Source organism: Pleurodeles waltl, chromosome 2_1 (genome assembly GCF_031143425.1).
Source record: "Pleurodeles waltl isolate 20211129_DDA chromosome 2_1, aPleWal1.hap1.20221129, whole genome shotgun sequence".
Taxonomy (NCBI): domain Eukaryota; kingdom Metazoa; phylum Chordata; class Amphibia; order Caudata; family Salamandridae; genus Pleurodeles; species Pleurodeles waltl.
The window spans coordinates 583025603-583049295 of record NC_090438.1 but is presented as its reverse complement, the minus strand read 5'-3'; the positions used below and the strand labels follow the sequence as shown (position 1 = coordinate 583049295).

Sequence of the window (23693 nt, the reverse complement as noted above, 5' to 3'; positions counted from 1 at the left end):
CAATTTTACACACCCAATTTATTTAAGATATATATGGTGGCAGGCCCAAACCCATTGGTACCATGCAGAGTACTACACAACTGTGGTTTTTATACTCCCCCCAGGACTTAATGTAGAGTGCGAACCGGTAGGGCAGGGAGGCAATTAGTTTACAATAGGTGTTCTTCTTGTGCAAATTCAAGGATGGGGGTAGTGCTACCAACAAATACCCTTTCCTGCATTGCATAAGTCTGTATCCTCCACTGCTGTTCCTGTGTGCTACAGGAAGAGGGTTGCGGGTGGAACAAGAGTGCATCATAAGGTCAAGGTCAATGCTTCCTAAGGAATGTCTGACTTCTGACCTCAGACATACGTTCCCTTTCTACAAAGCCCTGCTAGACTGCACCTAAGCCTGTTTATAACTCACAAAGTTTAGGGTATCTGCCCCTGGATCTTTTTGCCACAACGGTTTCCTGCCTTTTTTAACCCTTCTGAGTGGTTTCAGCAGGTCCCGACTCGCAATATGCATTTCTGAATAGCAAAGAGGCTTTTGCGCCTCGCAAACGGCGATTTTCGCTGTTTGCGAGGCGCAAACCCTTAGCTACATCTGGCCCCAATTTCTGCTGGTGTTCCTTATGGTGAGGGGAGAATCAAGACCACTTGCCCTGAAGCAATGAGTGTCAGGATCTACTAGCCAAGACCAGAGGACCCTTTGAGGAGGTGGAGGTGAGTACCTGGAATGTGCAAGGTCCAGTGGGGGATCCTGTTGAGTGGACCCCTAAAGGGGAGTGTGAGATTTACGGTCCTGAGGGATTGCCACACTGGGCTGTCTGTCAATGTGTTGCACAAGTCGTGACCCCGTAGGCCAGAGGGGGCCGCGATGAAGATAAATGTTGTTGCACCGATCGGGCTGTCTGCCTGTGCGCTGCCTAACTCAGTGAACCCATATGCCAGCGAAGGGCCCCGATGAAGATAATCATGTGCTACCCAAGCCAGCAATCCCATATGCAAGAGGGGGCAGCCATGAAGTCAAAGCATCACTGCACTGATCAGGCCCTTTTCCCAACTGTTACCCAAGCAGGCAAACCATGATGTATGAGGTGGCTGCTGTGAAGAGCAAGGGCATCACCCTGGTCAATTATCGCAAAGAGTGAGGGTTGTCTCCCAGGTGCAGTGTATGACCGTGACGAGTCACAGATTCTGATAAATGCACCCAAAGCACTGACATGAAACATCAGAGAACAAGTAATTGCCCCAAATCGTCCTTTACAATCAGAGTAGCTTACAGCAACATTGCAAGAGGTGCCGTGGATGGCCAGAAGCCTTCTCGGCAGTAACGAGAAGCAGCACTTTGCCGGCAGACTGCTGAACGCTCCTTGGGTCTACCATATTGTAACATCAAAAGGAAAGGATAAGATTGATCTCTGGGCCACAGAGGAACTTGCTCTTACTAACAGCACTATGGAACACTTTGACTTCTAAAATGCCATTGTGGGACTTCCTAGCCTCATATTTACTAGCAGGCCTAATCTGAATGTTGTCTCACATAAATGGTGAATAAGCATTACTAGTGGACATGAGTGTGTGATCCAGAATCTTACCTGGACAGGGCTAGAAAGCCAGACTTAAAAAGACTTGGTATATTGTTTGTTTGTCGCATTTCACTCCGTTTTCATATATAAATACAACGTTTGTCATAAAAATGCTTATCTGGCTGGACCTTCATGTATTGGGGTTGCTTGATGTATTTTCAGTCCTGTATCCATGTACAACTTGCATCTACGTCCCCCGAAAAGCACTGAATTGCTTGGCCCACACTGAAGCTGGCAGTCAAGTGCTATAGGGGTAGTATCTGGGTCAGTTTCTTAGGACCCATAGTAGGTTGGGCATCAGGAATAAACATCATCCACTCTATGGTTGGGTCCAGTAGCTCCTGCTTCCCCCATGGCCCTCTGAAAGGGGTTCTGAGACAGTATTAGTGGATAATCGGTTGGTTTTTAGTTGTTAGGTTTAATTTTGTGCTCTAATCTATGCATCTACCCAAGTTTCTATGTGATGAAGATTAATGGTATTAAATGAAGAATAAATTAAAAGGAATATAATGTTACTGCTAGTTTGCATTGTTAGAACACAAAAATGGGGTGAGAGGGGGTCTAGAGACCCATATAGGTCCAGCATAAAAGCTCCCTAAATATACATGTATACAAATGGAGTGTGCAGTTCCTAAAACAATCCACAAAGGAAACAGAAGGAGCAGTAGGTTAGGATGGTTCTGGGCATGCAGATCAGGGGGATCTGATTGCTCAGAAGCAAGAGCTCTCACACAACCAGATGGGTGTCATGTGTCATCTTTCTGCAGGGCCTCGTTGGGCCGGCGCAGCAATTCTCAAGGGGCCCCTCGAGAGGGCTGTTTGCCGGGGGTCTTTTAAAATAAGAAGCTGTGATTAAGTGTAAGTGGAGGTGCTGTGTGTGCAGATTGGTTTAAGTGTGGTATGAACATAACTAAGAAAGACCCTGATGGAAACGTGCTGAGGGACCTTGTTTGGAGGGCAGATGTTCAACACTGGGAGAGAGTGATACTTCTAAGAGAGTCGCATCATGGTAGAAGGTCTATAGACTTCGCCAGGGCATGGGACACTGTGCTGGCTGATTTTCAGAGAGGTCTGAGTGAAGGTGATGAGGCTGGCCATGCTTGAAGGTAGCGCAGATGGTGCTTCCGCCCTACTTGAATCCCCTGCTTGGCCTTTCCTGATCTCTGATTGTGGCTCTGGGTTTCATTCTCCTACGCCCCTGCTAGCCAAGATACATTGTTGTGGGGGTTTCATCCCGCTAGGAAGGGAAATGCTGTCCTTTAACATTTTTTAGGTGAGCACAGCAGCATGCAAGAGCTGCTTTTCCAACGTATTGGTATCTATGTGAGCTTTTAACCACACCCACCTCATGACCATCACCTTCACTCGTTCGTGAGCTTTCTTTTAAAAAATCCTTTGTTATCATTGGTAAATGCTTTACGTTTGTCCCTCCTTTGGGCAGTTTTTTTACAGCCCTGGCCCTGGCATGGATAATTGCTCTTTTGTCGATACGTTTGACTGTGAGCGAACTTCTTTTTCCTTTTGTGTCTCTCCTGTGCGCTCACGATCATGGCAACCGTGGTGCTTTGAATTGACTTGCCTATGTCAACTGTTTTACTTTTTGTTTTAAATGTATGTGGCAAGAAAAGTCTAGTTAGGAATTTACAACACTAATAGCTCTAATTCAGGGGGGCTATGACTGTGTGACTGCAGGATGTGAATATGGATAGGGCTTTTGTTTTCTTGCTTGAGGATCGTTGTTTGCCAATGGTTTCAAGCAGTTCCAGCAGTGCTTGGCTTTCCTTCCTTTCCATTATTTTTCAGTGATGTGTTTCTATTTCATGTCAATTGATTTGACTGCATGCATATTTGGCCATAAATGAGCCATTGATATTGGGACTCACTGTATATCAACTTGATAGCTCAAGCCTGTTTTGCCTGTCTTAATTTTGCTGTAAGAACAACAAACCACTGTTGAGTATTTCATTCAATAAAAATCTATTTACAAAAAACATGAGAGACCCTGAACGTTTTAATATGTGGGATCTCTTGTTATAAATGAAAACAAAGGGTGGCTGTGTTGGAGACAATGATCCAGTACAGTTCACAGGGAAGTGAGAACGTCAGTCAACCTGTTCCGTGCCATGTACAGTTCCTGTGGATCTGGGAACTTCGTCAGGACCATGTAACCTATGTACCAATGATTGGGGTTCTAGTAGTGGTAATTAGCAACAATACCCAATCTCAAAAGTCACCCTCAAATTGTAGGGTATACCTTATGATATCTAAAATCCGACCCAATTCGTGTAAGTAAATGGGCCCTTAGGTGATGGCAGAGACCGCGCTAGCTGAGGGGTTAAAGACGTCCAGCATTCAAGGAAAGCTGTGACGTACCCCTCTCTGCCACCTTGTATCTACCCAAGTGTCTTTGTGATAAAGACTAATTATATTAATTGAAGAATAAGTTAAAAGGAATTCGATATTTGTCGCTAATTTGCATTGTTACACATTTGATTCTCATTTTATGTATGATAACATTTCAGTTGCGTCAGTGTGTCCTTTTCACGTAGTTTTCAGGGAAGAGAACACTTAGTAATAATTAAGGCTGACCGTCACGTACGTCTGCTTCCCACGGCTCAGTCCTGGCCAGAAGGCCGCGACGGCTCCCACTTGCAAACATCGTACTTTGTGGTAAGGACGCTTCGGGTGAACTCACGGATGTTTTCTACATATTGCAGAACTATGTTTAGCTTTTAGAGGATTGATTTCCTCTCCTTCTGTCTTGTGTGTCCACTGGAGAGTCGGTTTTATATTCTGCTATTCAAGCTTCATACCGGTTTTCCATTTCGGAGAGGCTATAACTCTGTGACATGTCATTAGTGAAGTGACATAGGACGCCAGGCTGAAATAGCCCTGGTCTAAGTGCTCTCAGCTTCTTTTATCCGGAGCGTGGAAGTTCAACAATTTACCTTTAACAATTTATGTAAATACCTTTGAAGGCTGTGGAAAAAGTGATTGAGGAGATGGCAGCAATCCTGTTACTGAACAACATCATTAACTACTGTGGGATATGCGGTAGTGACTGTAAGGGCCAGTGATAGCCACTTGGATCATGGGTCTGTGTGTCTCTTTGTTAGCACGCAGGGCCACAAGATGGGCTAGCCCCTGTCTGCTTAAGAAATAAGAAGCCACGATACAAGAGGCTCTAAGGGCATATGACATGAGATAAAGTTACCTTTGTGGTGAATCCATTATTCTTAGTCCAAAGACTTTTCCCGTTTATGAACGTTAAATCGGAACATTGCACATGTACTGAGTACCTATCAGTGCATCATACTCTGTGCACCTCTATATTTGGGCACATGCACATCCTTGCCAGTTCCTTTTATGTGAAGATAATCTGCGTGACATTTACAACGAGTGGCAGCGGGCAGGGTCACCTGAAGGACTCCAGGGGATCAAGGTAAGATACTTCAGGGGCTACTTAGGGAACACATTTTAATTTTATGACACACTTCCTGCTAATTCAAGCCAGTGTGGTTCCAAACAATACTACATTTATTTATTAAACTTTGACAGGGTCACACAAAAAAGCTGAAATATGTTTTGCGCGTGATGGGAAAATTCTTAAGATGGCACTTGGTTCAGAGACAAAGGGAGGGTAGAGGTAGGAGGAGAGGCTTAGCTAGAGAAACATAATAAACATTTCCTCATGGGACACCTTGGAAGGTGGGGCAACTGAGCAATCGCCCACTTTGTCCGTGTCTTAAACACGCCACTTTGTCCATGCCTTAAAACGTCTCCGGCAGCGACAAAAAAGCCTACACAGTAAGGAGTTATTAGGACTGGCTCACTGCAGTGGACTTTAATTCCACATCCTCTGAGTTAATGATACCGAGGGCCCATTAACCCCACCAAACATGCAGAGATATAACTGTCACTTCATGAGAGTCAATGGAGCAACTATGGCGTAACATTAGCCACTGCTGCCCCTGCGGTGGGGGGTTGTTCCAGGGGGGTCCCCCCGCATAGCACACTGACTTGGTCTGGGCAGTGTTAGGTGGTGGGCCAGGAGGAGGGGGGGTTGCCTTCATGTATTTTGCAGGGGCCCCATCAAGTTTTGTTACGCCACTGGGGACAGCAGCGTGTTCCATTGGTCTCGCAGTGCTAGCGTACCATAAATTGATGAGTCCTGCATGCAGAATGTAGTGCGAGCCACATAAGACCTCTATACCTCACAGAAATGCATAGAGCAAAGTTTGAATGCCCCCTTCCGCCCCCCCTCCCTATCATCACAAGGGCTTGATGGGCCTACAATACACCCCAGCCTCACGCATTTCAAGGATTTCCATGCTTGGTGTGCGGTGAACAGTCTTGGTCTACACCAATCGACCAGATCAAATTTATCTGTGAATACTGCCACTTAGCAAGGTGTTCTGTTGTGATGCGGAGTGCTAGGCAGCTGGCACGAAGGATGTCAAATCCAGGTTTCTTCTTTGCCTGCCACAACTTGAAAATGCCATTCTCCAGAAAGAGTAGGAGTGACAAGCCTTTATATCTATGACTATACAAATGTATTCATCTCTCTATTGCTTGCTTTCTCAAATTCCCAATACAAGGTGGTGTTAACCTTTGCCCTGGTATGTCATTTCCTGATCAGAGGATATTATTAGGAGACTTTTGCCAAAGAAGGACGAGTGATAAAGCAAATTATTTCCCTATTTTTCATCACCTTTATCACCCATTCTAATACCATTTTGTCCCTGGATTTTTGCTCTCTTTTTCAGGATTTGTTTGCCTTCTTTATTCTGGAAAGACTTATGCTCTGCTTTTTCTCAATACTTGGGCGGGGTGGTAAATTTAAATTAAGCATTACTGGTATTGCCAAGGAGCTTTTTATGCCCTTTGTGGCTTTTTCCTTCTAATTGGAATCCTCATATGGAATCACTTAACACCTTTCACAAGTAGTTTAAAGTGCAGGATGACAACTAATAGCCGGTTTTTCCTTGGTTGATCACAAAGGAAACTAATGAGATCTTCACGTTGTCTAGTCCCTTAGAAACAGGAATTTTCAAAGGGAAATTGGTCATCTGGATACTATTATCCTGGCAATTCCTCACTCTCCCCTACAGTTTTCCCAAGAGGGTCCGGCAGCATTCAGCAGCTAATCTTTCCAGGGGAAAGACGACAAGTCACTTGTGCTTTCATGGACCTTGTAATTCCCTTTGTAAATAGAGTTTCCATCATAGCAAGGAATTCTGGGGCACTTGTAATCTGACTCTAAGGGAGATGGACTCATCATAAAGATGATGATACCCTGTTTTTTATTGTCCTGGTTCTTTCCTGTTCTCAGCCCGTGGGAAGATTCCACAACATCTCAGAATGAGCAAGAGAGAAGGATAACGAATGCAGCAACTGTCCAGGAGGAAGCCTCTGGAACATAGTGTGGGCAGTTGTGCTGTAGCTATTTTAGCCGTTCAACATGTGTGTTTGACAGGCACATGCTGCTTAGACAGTCACCAAAGCCATTATAACCCTTGTAGTGCAATGCAATGGCACAGGATGGAGTATGGGCTTCAAGTACAGTACAGCCATGACTGATGCATGAGGTTAGTCATCTTGCACCAGTAGATTTTGTAGCTTCTTTCTGGCACATTATCTCCCGAAGATCACAGATAGTCGGTCTGACAAACATTGATCCCTAGCCCAATTTAAATCAAAGTACATCAAAAGTCCTCCAGACGAGAGGCCTAGACATTGACAGGTCAACTCTTCAAAAACCATGGGCTCAAGTTAAGCCATTAAGGTATGGTTTTGCACTTATACTCCTCCCTGGTCAGGATATCTCTCATATGTGTGGGTGGATCACATCTCTCTGTAGGTGGTGAAGTCACTCGGAGTCGGACTTAGAAAGGAGCTAGCAAGATAATCACACCGCACAAATTTGACCTCATCTTATGAGTACCTCTGGAATCAGAAGCACCCACTCAGACTTTGGGTAAAGGGACCGTGGAGGTCATTTTGGCATGTAAATTGACACTTAGAGTATCCATGAACATCTTAAGAAGGTGTCCAGACAGCACGAAAGCAAATCCTGCAAATGTATCCACAGGAGGCCTGCTTCTGGCCACAGTGGTAGCTCAAGCAAGTGTGGCCCATCATGATGGAGTGCACAACCCCAAGAAAGGGATGAAAGGTGAGACTCCACTTAGAAATGAGTTCTCAAGAGACAGACTGCGGGAACCAGTACAGATTCCTAAGAGCATGACAGCCGTGCTCAGATTCTCAATTCACCTGGACCTATAGTAAAGACACTTATTGACATGGTGCCTCTCTGGTATCGTGGCAAGGTCCCAAAGGACTGGTGTAGTGAACTACCAGGGGATGTCCAAAATAAGTGAATGACTGATTTAAAATCCCTAAGGCCTGACTCCATCTTGAGCAGGCTGAAAATCAATTTTTTTTGCCTAATCATTGACATGTCTACCTTTGACGCAGATGTTGTCTGTCTTTATCTTTCCGAGAACCAGTGAGTGTCAAGTCATTCAAGCAATAACATTGAAATGACAGCTGAAGCCCAGACAGTGACCTCAATAAGATACCTGTTGTGAAAGAAGTCTGGAACAAGTACCTTGTTATCTCTATCTCAAGTTCAGATAATTATCTCACTCTGCACACGCTGCACAGCTCCTCCCTTCTGCCACCGTGCCCCCGACCCAGCCCTCACTGCTGCTGCGAGTTCGAGGCCCTCTACCACCCGCAGGTACCTGCCTGCGCCTCATCCCTGGTGTCTAGTGGTTGCTGTAAGTATTGTGTCTGTCCTGTAATTTGTCTTAGTGTTATTTGTGCCCTTATTTGTGCCGTCCTGTAATTTGTCTTCGTGTTATTTGTGCTGTTATTTGTGCCGTCCTGTAATCTGTCTTCGTGTTATTTGTGCCTTCCTGTAATCTGTCTTCGTGTTATCTGTGCCGTTATTTGTGCCTCCCTATAATTTGTCTTCGTGTTATTTGTGTCATTATCCACCTTTTGTGCCTTTTTCCGACTCTGTTCTTAGTGCCTTTCTCCTTTTTGCCCATTTTCGACAGTTTATCTGCTCTCCCGTTCCCGCCACTGCATCCCCTGCGGCCCCGCCCCCCTTGTGCCCCCATTTTCCACCCCTCCCCGCCTCCCAGCTGCTCGTCCCTCCCACCTCCCCCTCTTAATGGCAGCCGCTGCACGGTGCACAGAGTGACCCCTTACCTGCTTTAAGGCCAGGTCTCACTCTACACACGCTGCGCAGCTCCTCTGGTCTGCCACCGTGCCTCCGACCCTGCCCTTGCTGCTGCTGCGAGTTCGAGGCCCTCCACCACCCGCAGGCACCCGCCTGCGCCTCATCCTTGGTGTCTAGTGGTTGCCGTAAGTATTGTGTGTCTGTCCTGTAATTTGACTTCGTGTTATTTGTGCCGTTATTTTTGCCATCCTGTAATCTGCCTTCGTGTTATCTGTGCCGTTATTTGTGCAGCCATATAATTTGTCTTCGTGTTATTTGTGCCATTATCCATCTTTTGTTCTTTTTTCCGACTCTGTTCTTAGTGCCTTAATCCTTTTTGTCTATTTTCGCCAGTTTATCCGCTCTCCCGTTCCCACCGCTGCGTCCCCTGCGGCCCCACCCGCCTCACGCCCCCAGTTTCGCCACTGCTCCCTGCCTCCCACCTCCCAGCTGCTCTTACCTCCCAGCTGCTCTTCCCTCCCACCTCCCCCTCTTAATGGCAGCTGCACGCAGCGGGCGCACCGCTTTCGCACCAGAGGCAAGCCAGTCTGCGCTCGTCTGCAACTGGACCGTGCCTAGCGCCAGTCCCCCTGTCCCACGCACCCCCCACGACACCAGACGCCGCTACACCGCCAAAGAACTCCACACGCTTAACCCTGGCCGCCCCACTGCCTGTGTCCAGACCTCCCCTAGGCACACCCATGGACCCTTCTCGTGCCGGACATGCAACTTCACCTGCGCTCAAGCCACCAAGCACGACAACAACGCCACCCAAAACAACCACCTCAGCTGCATCCTCCTCAACACACGCTCAGTCCACAAACACGCCGTCGAACTCTGGGACCTGCTCACATCTACCTCCCCAGACATCGCTTTCCTCACCGAAACCTGGATGAACCCTTCCTCGGAACCCAACATCACCATAGCCATCCCTGAGGGTTACAAAATCGCCCGAAGAGACCGCACCAACAAACCAGGAGGAGGAATAGCCATAGTCCACAGGAGCTCCATCAGGATCTCAACCAACACCCACAATGCCCCAGATGCCGCTGTACACCTGCACTTCCAGATTTACATCAATGCCAACACCACCCTGAGAGCAACCCTGGTCTACAGACCCCTGGGCCCCTGCCCACAATTCTGTGACGCCATTGCCCTCACCTCCACGGACTACATGCTCCTCGGTGACCTGAATTTTCATCTGGAGAACACCAACAACTGCAACACATCAGCCCTGCTCGACAACCTCGCCAACGTCGGCCTCAAGCAACTCGTCACAACGCCCACCCACTCAGCCAGCCACACACTCAACGCAATGTTCTCCACCAGCAGCCACATCACCTTCACCCACACCACCGAACTCCACTGGACCGACCACCGCTGTGTTGATTTCTCCTTCCAGAAACTCACCACTCACCACCATCAGCAATAGACCCCTCACCGCATATGGAACAAGATCTCAAAGGACCAACTGATCTCCACCCTTGCCCCACCACCTAACACCAGCAACCCCAACACCGCTGCTCTCAACTTCAAAAAATGGCTCATCGACTGAGCCAACACCCTTGCTTCACTTAGGAAATCTACCAACACCCGCACCAGCAAGAAAGCTCCCTGGTTCACCGCCGACCTTCAGACCTCTAAGTGGGAATGCTGGAAAACCGAGAAGGTCTGGCACCAAGACCAAACAGAGAGCAACCACGCCGCCCTCAAGGCTGCCATCCACAAGCACCACCAGCTCATCTGGACCACCAAAAGATCATTCTACAAAGAACGAATTGACAACATAGCACACAACAGCAAGTAGCTCTTCACTATAATCAAGGTACTCACCAACCCCAAGTCCTGCTTTTTCACCGCAAGATCGCGGACATCCATGGCAGTTTCTCACCGCTGACCCCCACGACCACCACTGCCAACGCAGACCCCAACGCACCCATCCACACCATCCTCCTGAGTGCCTGGACCCAAACCAACGACGAGGAAACCACCAAGACCATGAGCACCATCCACTCCAGTTCACCCGCTGACCCCTGCCCTCACCGTATCTTCAATAAAGCCAGCCAAATCATCGTTCCCCAGCTGTGTACCATCATCAAGAGCTCCTTCGAGACCGCCACCTTCCCGGAAAGCTGGAAACACGCCTAAGTCAACGCCCTGCTCAAAAAAACCAAGGCCGACCCCAAGGACCTCAAGAGCTACCGACCCATCTCCCTACTCCCCTTCCCAGCAAAGGTCACTGAGAAGATAGTCAACAGCCAACTATCTCGCTTCCTGGAGGACAACAGCCTACTCGACATCTCCCAGTCCGGCTTCAGCAAGAACCACAGCACCGAGACCGCTCTCATCGCTGCCACTGACGACATCAGGAGAAAGCTCGACAAAGGTGAAACTGTGGCCCTCATCCTCCTGGACCTTTCTGCAGCCTTCGACACCGTCTGTCACCACACACTTCGCACACGCCTCCACAACGCTGGTATCTGCCACAAGGCCCTGGACTAGATCACATCCTTCCTCTCCGGCAGAACTCAGAGAGTCCGCTTCCCTCCATTCCTGTCAATAGCCACCAAGACCATCTGCGGAGTTCCCCAGGGATTCTCTCTGAGCCCACCCTTTTCAATGTCTACATGGCGCCGCTCAACAACATCGTCCGATCCCACGGCCTTAACATGGTCTCCTACGCGGATGACACACAACTGATCTTCTCACTCACAAAGGACCCTGCCACCGCCAAGACAAACCTCCACACCGGACTTCACGCCATCGCCAACTGTATGGAGGCAAGCTGCCTCAAACTGAATTCAGATAAGACCGAGATCATCATCTTCAGCTCCAACAAATCAGCATGGGACGACTCCTGGTGGCCTGTCACTCTAGGAGCCGCCCCAACGCCAACCACCCATGCACACAACCTCGGCTTCATACTGGACTCATCACTCTCTATGACCCAGCAAGTCAACGCCATCTCATCTTCATATTTCAACACCCTCCGCATGCTTCACAAGACCTTCAGACGGATCCCCATTGAAAACAGAAGAACCGTCACCCACGCCCTCGTTAGCAGTAGACTGGACTACGGCAATGTACTCTACGCGGGAATAACAGCCAAGCTCCAGAGAAAACGTCAGCGCATTCAGAATGCCTCAGCACGACTCATCCTTAACCTCCCTCGCCACAAACACATCTCAGCTCACCTCAGAGGCCTCCACTGGCTCCCCGTCAACAAAAGGATCATCTTCAAACTCATGATCCACGCTCACAAGGCTCTCCACGACGCCGGACCTGCCTACCTCAATGAATGTCTCAACTTCCACGTCCCAACACGCCAGCTCCGCTCTGCCAACCTTGCCCTCGCCACCGTTCCCCTCGTCCAAAGTACCACAGCCGGCGGCAGATCCTTCTTCCACCTCACTGCCAAGACCTGGAACTTCCTCCCCGTCAACCTACGTCTGACCAAGGACCTTCTGACCTTCAGGAAGCGTCTCAAGACCTGGCTTTTCGAGCAGTAACACGCCTCTCCCTCCCCAGTGCCTTGAGACCCTACCGGGTGAGTAGCGCACTTAAAAAATAACTGATTGATTGATAACAAAATAAAGAGTATAGCCTGAATTGACGTGTTATTAATGCACACAGCTTATATCAGACATTCTTAAGGTTATGGCAGAAATTCCTGTTCCGCCCATCAACCACTTGTCAGGAGAGGTCTTTCGCCGCAGATTATTGCGCAAGATACTGCCAAAAGATCTTCAGATTGCTGTGATTCTGCTGCATTCCATTCTGCACTGAAAGCCAATACCAAGTAAAGTCTGGGAGGGAAGAAGCTGCTGCTGATGGTGTTTTACTTTTGAGGGAACACTGGTTCCTGACTGCTTACAAGGTTTTCTGTAAACATGTATTTGGTATGTTGATTCCCCCCAAGATATTCTAGTTACAAGTCATGGTACATAATTCTCTCAAAGTATAGCACACAGAAATAGACTTTAAGCTAAGCTAGACGACATGTTCACTACGGTAGTTATGTTTATTTTATTCTAGTTGTTTGCAACACGTATTAGTGATATTTTAATAATATTTTCTGTGGTTATTTTAGATGAGCTAAGCAACGGAATGAGACTGTTGAAATAAACACTTTTAAGCATAGAAATAAACATTTGCACAGAACAAACCAGTCTAAAAAGGCAGCCTAGTTTGAACTATTACATAAAGGTTTGAGGCATTTCTGTAACTCAGACAGGGAACATAAATGGCATCACGAACTAAAAGCCATGAATATCACACAAATCCTTTTAAATGCATTTTTGAGGTATTGCTTATCTAATCATTCCTATTTCAGACTTTCTCTTTTTCCAGGCAATGCAGGACTTGAACTTACAGAGAATGATAGTAAAGCCAAGGGGTATTACAGACTTGGAAAGCCTAGGAGCTTGACCCACCATGATGGGTGAGACTGACCATACTAGTGTACTGTCTTTATTTGATGTTTGTCCTTTTACATCTGAGAGATATTTAAGGGGATATGATATTTTTTGGGAACGGATTGTCAGAGTTAGTGTTTTATTTATTGAAAATGTCTAAAGCCCCGTCAGGAGAGGATGAGTAAAACTGGAAGGTACAATAAACTGATCAATCAATGAGCGTCCACAAGAGGCATGATTGTGTTAGAAAGACTAGAACATCTTCTGTTGTTCTGCAAATACGTGAATGGTTACTTAGCCAATAGGGAAATCTCTAAATTAGGCACATGAAGCAAGACACATGTCGAACACTACTATTTTGGCGCTCAATACTCAAGAGTTCAACTCCCCTGTGAAACGCAAGCCAGTGTTGCACTGGCTCAGTGTGAAAGCAGCAAACCGCAATATTATCTGACACAGGTTCACTCTACAGCACTGTCTGCTAGGGTGGTTGTTATATTAATAAGAGCAGGTATCTCATACCATGTGGTGTCTTCCTATAAAGACAAAGCCCTCAGCCAGAGCACTCATTCAGGACATTCTTTGTAAAAAGCCCCTGTTGTCCTTTCAACTGATCTACAGACTGATACAATGAATCTGCCAGATTCAAGTTTTGACCACTTGCCTAAATCTAGTCCTGGTTGCAGACACTGAGTATTACCTGAGTATCCTAATCTGATCTGCTAACAGAAAAAAAGAACTGTGACTAAACTGTGTTCTTGCATCATAGCTAAAGAAAATGTATAACGTGAATTGTACATGACTCCTTGACAACTTCCCATTACATGAGCAGGATACAAGAGGACTCGGAATTTCGGGAGCTGCAAATGTGCTGTGCACATTATGCTCAAAGCTGGAGATATCAAGGAAGACACATTTGTGCTATTCAGATATAGGTGGCGATGGGATGGTGTGTTTCCAATAGTAAACTTTAATAATAATAACTTATTACTGTTTTAATGTCCTTTAAGCATTAAAAAAATATATCAAGATGTCCTGCCCTAATAGAGAATCACTGATCGTGTGAGATGTCCTTTTTGTCATTTAACACATGATCTAAGGAATAAACGAATTAATACGTGTTCACTTGAAGGGAATGTTCTATTTCATTTGGCAAACTTGTACAAGTATTAGGAGCTCCTGTAAAGCCGTCAAAATTAGCTATCATTAGGTGATTACCCCCAAAGTCCTCAGATTTCGGAGCTATGCTGATATTTTAGACCAACAATATAATTGGGTTTGTGAAACAATGGGGAAATTCGCAACTTATCGTCAGTTTTGTTCAACAATTAAATATTGGCATTGATAATGAGATGTCTTGTCCTAAGCGTTTAAGGTGCAATGTGAACTTGTTTGGTAATGGCTGGAGACAGGAGGCCCTAAATTCATCAAATTCTGTTGGCATGTTTCTGGCAAGCCTTTTGGCATTCTTTCATTCTCCTTTGCTATGGTCCCTATCTTCCTCGACTTCTCTGCTGCAGAAGCAATTGCTGTTTTGTAGGTAGGTGACTGTGATGAACTACAGGTGTGAAGCAGTCACCACAGTCTGACTGACATTCAACTCTGGGTGCAGGGCCTCCATTTATACTGCTTTGCTCACAAAGGAAACCAAAGCACTATAAATTAGGGGACAATCAACATTTTCCAGTTTCCACTGGGAGCTCAGAATTTCCTCTGATGGCTGTTTATCGAGGTTTTTCATGTTAAACCTCTTGCCGGAATAACAGTTAGGGCCATATGTACAAACACATTTTCCCATAGACACAGAATGGGCAAAACTGCTTGCTACATCTGGCCCTTATACTCTATCTTGCCTAAATCTTCACACCATGGCCTGTGAAATAGATCATAACTGATTGGCCAAAGTGCCATGAAGAGTGACGAGTCTTGGTTAATTGGACGCACTTGCAATCTAACCTTTAATTTTAACCGGGTAGGCCCTGTGACAGGAGGGATAATGGATAAAGCCGGGCATCCTACAAACCAAATCAGAGGTAACCAATGTCCTGATTTATTCGGTATGTGCTGAAATACTGATTGAAGTCAGTGAAAGAATTCACAGGTACCACAAGCGCACAATATAGATATAAAAAAACACATTGAGCAATTTTGTAAAGAAATTGAACAGCATTGTGAAGGACAAACATAAATCTCATTTTATGCTTAAGGTCACGCACCTGTGGGAGTGCTGTATGAGACGACAGCACTTCCTTCTAGCTCTGCTGGGGGGCAATTATCCTTGAGGAACACAGACACGTTGACACTTTTAGAAATACCTGGCTCTGGAACAAAGTAGATAAAATACACTGATAACTCACAATGAAATACGAACCAGAACACATTGTAATACAAAAGGGCAAACTTTATTTCCTAGGTAAGCGTCATCCTTTTGCCCTTATGACCCAAGAGAAGTATGTGAAAACAGAGACTGCATAAGTATCTTCGGAGAAACATAGACTCCATTGTAGGTTAAGGAAAGCTCAACCTTACTCAAACATAGATTATCAAACTATCGGCTTTATAGAAATATCTCTTTATATAATTTTCAGTCTTCATCTCATCCCACTGTCAATCACGTTTCCCCAAACTGAAGTTATAACAGTAAAATACACAAACCGTTAAACATTTGAAAAGCAAGTCAGGCTGGGTTAGCAGGGAGATAGTAGGACGTAGGTGAAAGGAACCAAGGGCCACATGTACGTAGCATTTTGCACGTCGCAAACAGCGAATCGGGCCGTTTGCGACGTGCAAAATGCACTTTGGGATGTTCAGACCCATTTTTGCAATTCAGTAAACTATTTACCGGATCGCAAAAAGGGTGGGCGAGTCGCAATTAGGAAGGGGTGTTCCCTTCCTAACTGCGAGCCGCAGTCCCATGTATGATTGTTTTGTGACCGCGAATCGCAGTTAGCACCATTTTCAAACTGATGCTAACCAATTCGCAAACAGGAAGGGGTCCCATGGGACCCCTTCCCCTTTGTGAATGGCAGTAAAACATTTTTTCAGAGCAGGTAGTGGTCCTACGTACCACTGCCTGCTCTGAAAAAATGAAAAGAAAACTTTTCATTTTTTGTTTTTGAAATGCATCTCGTTTTCCTTTAAGGAAAACGTGCTGAGTTAAAAAAAAATAAAAAATTGCTTTATTTAAGAGCAGTCACAGACGTGGTGGTCTGCTGTCTCCAGCAGGCCACCAACCCTGTGAGGGCGGCCATTCCAAATGGGGTCGCAAATTGCGACCTACCTCATGAATTTTCATGAGGTAGGGCATTTGCGACCCCCTTGCGAATCACAGACCGTGTCATTGACACTGTTGAACATAAGGTTTTGCGTGTCACACATCCAATATTTCGTACATATAACCCCAAACCACAAGACCAATGGATACTCACCAAGGTGGGGAACTAGAGGCTTATGGTCTCAAGGGTGAACCAGCCTCTAATGCAATCCTATTTCACAAACCAGGTCACCCGAGTTTGACTAGGTTTCACAGTTTCTTATTGTTTGTTCTTTATCTGTCTATTCACTCTTTGTCACACACAAAGTTTGATGTGGTATCCTCACACACCTGCCAGGTGTCATGCTTCAGAATTGGACAACCCCATGCTCTACAAAAACGCTGGTCTGATGGAGACAGGGCCTTCTCCCTGGAATCAAGGAGACACTTTTCTAATCAAGGAGCCAATAAAAAAATTAAAAACCGATAGGGTAACCCAGTATGGTTTTTACTTCACAGGATACCACTTGGCATTAAAACTGTTAGTCCACATGGGCATTTGACACAGTACATAACATTTCTGATATTGCAATTTGAAAATTTCAATTCTCGATGTGTTTGGCCATTCACAGAAACCACTTCGGTTTTGGTGGTGAATTGACATGCTGTGCAGTTTTACATTTGTAATGCCCACTGAGTGGCGATACTTTAAGCATTTCTCTGAGGCCTGGCTTCCTATCAGTTGGAAAAGCTGCTTTAACTAGATGCTTCCGTAGACTGCAACCCTTCCTAAATGAAAACATTTAATTTGGTTAGACCATTCCGGAAGCAGACACAGTCCTGTGCCGTTCACCAACTCATGCTATAATATGAGCATTTTGGGCCAAAGACCATCATGCCTGAGTGGATGGTATGCGTGCTCTCCCTGCCCTGACTGGGGTAATGTGGTGCACCAGTTTAGATGCACTCTTTCACCTTTGGCCAGCCACTGGTCTCTAAAGCACTCACTTCCAGGTCTTGTCACCCGACGCTTCCTGCCTATGATGGTTTAGTCGAGCTAGTGATATGTTCACTATGATGCAAAATGATATAAGATAGGTCTTTTACTCATATCTATGCTGACATTCAGAATTCTTTCTTTTTTTCTTGATCAGTTTTTTTAGCTATGTTTGGCATGGGTCTTCTGGCACTTTATAAGATTTTCAAGTCACAAGGTGCTACAGTTTTGAAGCACTGTGTTTTTTAATTGTTTATATGTGTATACATTGTCTACCACGCAGTTCTTTCTTCCATGGTCCTGAGGAGGCCCGTAGTTGACAAAACGAGTCAACACCTTATTTGGAGGAGTTGCTTGAAACTAAAAAGACACTTAAATTTGTGTGGGAGTCACGTTTTGTTTTTTAAAAAAAGTGGACGGAAGTGTTAGCTAGATGTACTCCCTGTTCAATTTACCTCCTATGTGGACTGATTTAATAAATTAAGGACTACAGCCACACAAAGCTGAGTAAAACTGGAAGACTGGAGAAAGACTGTACTGAATTGTATTTTACCTTCAGCCAGAAATCTGACACAGATTTGGTTTGTCTTTTGAGTGTTAGTGATTTGTTGATGTTTTTGATACGTTATGATGTTTTCATTATTGTGGTACTATGTGCAGTAAGCAACAGGCTATTGCGTAATTCTGATGAATTATAATGAATGGATTCAAAAAAATGATTTACTATATTTCCAGTGATTAACTAATGCATTCACTGTTGCACTCATGAATGTAGAATTGTTTTCTATTACAAACCTCTTTTTGTGTATACTCCTGAAATGAGATGCTACCACCATCATTGTGAAGACCTGAGCTGCCAATATCACTGCCAATATAATGACTGCAAACTGGTAGTGAGTGGGCCCTACTATGAATTGCAGGCTCCTACTGTGAGCCTGCAGGATTGTTATTGGATCTGGCCCTTTTTGCAGGGTTATCCCCAAACGTTTTGCCTTCTTCCTCCTATTTTTTTCTGACCTGTTTTTGTTGGGTTTAGGACTCTGGGCACTTTACCACTGCTAACCAATGCTAAAGTGCATATGCCCTCTGTCTAAAATATATTGGTGGTTGGCTTCTCCATGATTGGCATATTTGATTTAGTAGTATGTCCCTAGTAAAGTGTACAGTGTGTGCTCCAGGCCTGAAAATCAAATGCTACTACTGGGCCTGTAGCACCGATTGTGCCACCCACATGAATAGCCCTGTAAACATGGCTCAGGCCTGCCATTGCAGAGTCTGTGAGTGCAGTATTAAACTGCCATTTCGACCTGGCAAGTGCACCCACTTCCCAGGCCTGAAACCTTCCCTTCTATTACCTGTAAGACACCCCTAAGGTAGGCCCAAGGCAGCCTGTGGGCAGGGTGTAGTGTAGTTAAAAGGTAGGACATGTACAGGTGTGTCCAGATAGTGAAATACTGCTAAATTTTTCACTATTGCAAGGCCTATCTCTTCTATAGGGAAACATGGGGACTGCCTTGAAATATGTTTCAAGTGTAGATAAAGATATGGAGTTTGGGGTCTCCGAACTCACAAATACATCTTCTGGTGAAGTTGGTTTTTAAATTGTAAGTTTGAAAATGCCACATTTGACATTTGTAGAAAGAGGGTATTTTCTTGCTTAACCATTCTGTGCCTCTGCCTGTCTGGTGAATACACATCTAGGTCAGGATAACAGATGGGCTGTTCGTGCATTCACTATAGACAGTCACACAAAGGAAGCTGAGGTGTGCCCTGCATATCCTGATGGCCCATCACCAGGCTGACGGGTCTTCCTGAGCTAGAATGGTGGGAGGAGCTGATAACTGCACCTGAATAGGGCTGGGTCTATCCTCACACAAAGCAGTCTCCAAACCCCTGAAGAGTGTCTGGGGCAGGGAAAGGCAGGGTCTTGTGCACTACAAAGACTACTCTTTGAAGTTTGCCTGCTTCAAAGACAGAAATGGGTACAAGTACTACACCTCTGACACAACAAAGTTAGAATTCTTCTGGACTGAGGACATTCTGCCAGGAAGAAGAGCTGGATGCTGTAGGAGAGATTGCCACTCTGTCTGTTGCTTTGCCGTGCTGCACTGATGCTTGCTGTTTCTATCCTGGGAGTGAAAGGACTGGAATTTGTTTTCTACATCGTGTTTCCAAAGGCTCTCCAAGGGCTTGCACTGAGCTTACCTCCTGAAAAGAAGTCTCAGGGACATCAAAAACTTCATCTGCCAGCACATGGGCTCTCTTGCTGAGAGTCCTGACTTGGCAAGTGGTGCCAAATCCAGTTCCTGGGCCCTTGGGAGCGAGTTTTGGTGCAACCAAGAAGAAACCAAGCACATCGACTCCAGAACGACTTTGGAACCGGTGCCCCTATCCGACTCAGCACCACTGCCTACACTGGAGCCATGGTCCCGGCTGAGTGCAACGACCACAACCTGCAACAAAGTCCCGATGCCGCTACAGCGCCTCAGAGTCCCACCACAGTGTGAGTCCCCAAGTCACCGATGTCTATGGCACCCGACTCCACCAAAGCACCTGAGGCACCCGTGGTGTGATCGCGACACAGTAAAGTTAACACCTCACATTCTGACATCCTGGATTTATCGACCCGGCCAGGTCGTAAAGAACTGACACCTTGCCACTGACACTGCATCTCCTCCCCTGCAACCGTAAGGAACCAACACCTCATCTCACTTGCCTAGCAGTAAGGAACCAATGCCTCACCTCCCTGGTAGCAGTAGGGAACAGACTCTGCACCGGCTTCAGCGACAACTTACCTCCCTGATTTTGTGCAACATTTTTGTTTCCTATTCGTTTTCCAAGGTACTGCACCTGTGGTCTGTGCAACTCCGTGACCGGCCTGCACTCCCTCACGAGTGGCATTGGACTGTTGGGAATTACTCCGTCAAGACACAGTGATAGCCCCAGTTGGAGCTATTGTGTTTCTAAGCGCTATACTAAGATTTAATCTTTGAAAATTTGTATCTTTACTTGTGTATGTTGGATTTTTGTTTAACTCAGATAAATGTTGGCTATTTTTCTAAGCTGGTGTGTAGTACTTTTGTGGTGTTTTCACTGTATTACTGTGTGTATGTACAAATACTTTACACACTTTACTTTTTTATCTTAGCTGTGTGTCTCCCTTACCCTAACTAGACTGAGGGTCCCTACTCGGACAGGGTGCAAACCACTGTCAACAAGAGACCCCATTTCTAACAGTCAGTGTGTGGAAATATGCATCCTGCAAGTCAAGGGACAGCATCCAGTCTCCTGCTTTCAGCACCAAAAGATCCTCAGCCAGGGAGAGCATCTTGACCTTTTCCTTTTGAAAGAAGAGGCGTGAGACCCTAAGATCCAAGATCAAATGAAGACTGCCATGCTTCCTGGGAATATGAAGGAAGTGAGAGTAGCAACCCCTGCCTAATTTGCTGCTCTGGTACCAACTCCACTGATAACTGCTGGAAAGCGCAGGCTCTGCATTTAGTTCAGTCCCTGTACTACCCAAGCAGCATTTTTGTGTCTACTGCTGGGGCTGTGTTGATGCTTTTTCTGGAATTTAAAGCCTAGTGTGAAGCCTCGAAATTTCCAAAATTGTTTATAGTCTTTATGAAGGGGGTGGAGTCCTAGGGAGCGAGCTATTGACCTACTTGTTTTAAATCTCTCCCAGGCAGTCGGCTTTATGACTAGGCAGCTTTGATTCACCAAAGGGACAATACTTTAACACAGACCTTAAACCTAGGGAAAACCCCAAAGATAAAGCCAAGTGGTGAGGCAAGGGACAACAGAGGAACCCAGTGACTTTGCCACTGAGGCCACAATATTGAGTCCGGACAGAGTTATCTGCCTTGATGCAGATTGCCCGTCTCACACCTGCTACAAAAGATTCCTTTCAAGTGTTCTAGCAGATCAGTAACAGCTAGTTGTGCGATGGGTCTATAGTGTTTTGGAGGAGCACCCCAAAAGGCACATTCCACTTAAGCATTTCAATGCTAGATGGCCTGCCAATAACATTTTCTTGCCAAAGGACTCCAGCCTTTTTGATTCCCTGTCAGCTTGGGTTTTGGTTGGGGGGGAACTCAGGACTCAAGAAGATAGCTTGGATGAGCAAGGGGCTTGGACAAGTACACTCTTGGGGTATGGTTGTGCTAATAAAAATGACGTGTCACCATTTGCAGGTCTGTAAAGTCTGGCTATCAGTCTGTTAACTACAGGGCATGTCGTGTGCTTCTTTCACACACAAAGTACAGGGTCCAAGAGTGTCTCATTAAAGAGTAAAAGGGGTTCAGATGACAAACTAGATAGCAGGAACAATTCTGTTAGAGTATTTGCTTTGGTCTCAAGAATCAGGAGAGAAAACTCTGAAACATCTGCATCCTGGCAAGCCACAGTGTGGTATGAGATCACCTCAGGAGAAGGACGCTCTGAAGGCCTGAACTTTTCCAAACCTGTGAACGTGCCAGTCCCACTAGTGACTCCTAGTGCTTGAAAATTCAAGACTGTGGCAAGTGGCAGCATGAAGCGTACAGTGTAACAGCTATCACTGGTGATAGGTCTGACATCTTCCAGAGGGTCTGAATCACTACCAAACAGATAAGGGATGGTCACTAACGAAGCAGCAGCCTGGTCATCCCTGTACTACTGCTCCCTCAAGAGGTCTCATAGGGCACAAAGGCTCTGTATGGGAAACCACTGTCCTTCAAACAAGTGTAAAACATTACATCAATCAATTAATGCAGGGTCAGATCCCAGGGTAGAGGTTTCCAGGTAGGTGTGTGGGACCTACAGTCTTGAAGCTGGTTGTTGAGGGAAAGAAGGATTTGGTGCTGGGTCCAGTGAAACTGTAGACGCCTTGCCTTGGACCTCAACCAGTTCAGGTTCTGAAGACGACTGCCAGTGTCAGAGAGCATCTTTTTGACTTACCTCATGACGAGTGGTGCTTGGAGAGGTCACTATGTCTCTTTCTTTTCCTAGGCTTGCATTGTTTTTCTTTGGAGGCCCCTGACAATGCTGAATACGACGATATCGATAGAGAACTGGACTTGCGCCTGGCCCCATGATCATTTCAGGCCAAACCCATTAAGACTTTGCTCCCCTTTCTTTTATGGCCTTGGGGTGCCTGCTAAAGCATGAATCACATGGCTGTGTGTCATGCTCTGACCCAGGCACCATGGGCATATGTTGTGGGCGTCAGTGCTTGGCAAAACTCAGTCAGTTATTTGATCTTTTTCAAGATGCAAATCAGATAACTAACAAGAAAAAAAGCAAACTGTTACTTGACGTGTAATTATCAGTTTGGAGCTTGTAGCATTGTAGTTTCATATGCTCTGTACCCTACTGCATCCAGTGTTGGGACCGAATATTTGCAAGTTGTTTTTCTTCAAAGAGGTTTTTGGTTTTGAGATTTCTCATGAAATCTCCATGAAGCAGGCAATACACTAAAGACTACATCTTAGGTTGGGTTTCTCCCCTCCCGAACAGGTAAATGGAGTAAGCAAAGCAGGACAGAAATTATGTATGGGTACAATGCGAATGAGTACATAAGGTGAAAGAAAAACATTTAAATCTTGAACTCCCATACAGAAAGGAGCAAGGTCTCAAGTGAATCTAAAGACCTACAAGCTACAAACCGATAGTTATAGGAGAAGTAACATTTTCGGTTTGTAGCATGTGTTGCTGTAGATCACATGCTCTACATTAACTATAAAGCAGTCCACTCCCTCAAGGTGGTGGCTAGTGAGTAGATGAGGAAGATGTTTGAAATAAAGTTCTAAGTATAATTTGCCCCACTCGAATCACCTAACTGGCTTGAATGTATACACAATAATGTCTAGTGAAGGTGTGAAAAATCTGACCTAAACAGCAGCTCTAAAAGTATCTGCTAATGGTGATGATACCTGGATAGACCGCTGTTGCTCTTTTCTTGCTTGTAGAATGTGCTCTTGGCACAGAATGCAGTTCCTTCTGCCTCTGCATAATTTATATGAATGTATTTAACTATCCATCTCGCAAGGTCCAATTTAGAAAAATAATTTCCCAGGTGGGGTTTTGCGAATGCAACCAAACATAGCGTTGTCTTGCAAGCTAATTTTGTTCTGTCATTTTAAAATATTACTGCCTTTAACATCTAATTAATGCAATACTCTTTCTGCCACTGTCTCTGGGCGTGGGAAGAAGATTGGCAACTCAATGGACTCAGTTACTTGAAAACAGG

General features: G+C 45.6%; 1 protein-coding gene across 4 annotated transcripts in view; it reads right to left on the bottom strand.

Annotated features, from left to right (window-relative positions):
- BBS9 (Bardet-Biedl syndrome 9) overlaps positions 1-23693 on the bottom strand; it is a 1749160-nt gene that overhangs the window by 1021617 nt on the left and 703850 nt on the right. For all 4 annotated transcript variants that reach the window (XM_069215484.1, XM_069215483.1, XM_069215485.1 and 1 more), the window contains one exon: positions 15431-15535. In XM_069215484.1, coding sequence (XP_069071585.1) covers positions 15431-15535 — 105 coding nt within the window. The remainder of the gene's footprint in view (positions 1-15430; positions 15536-23693) is intronic.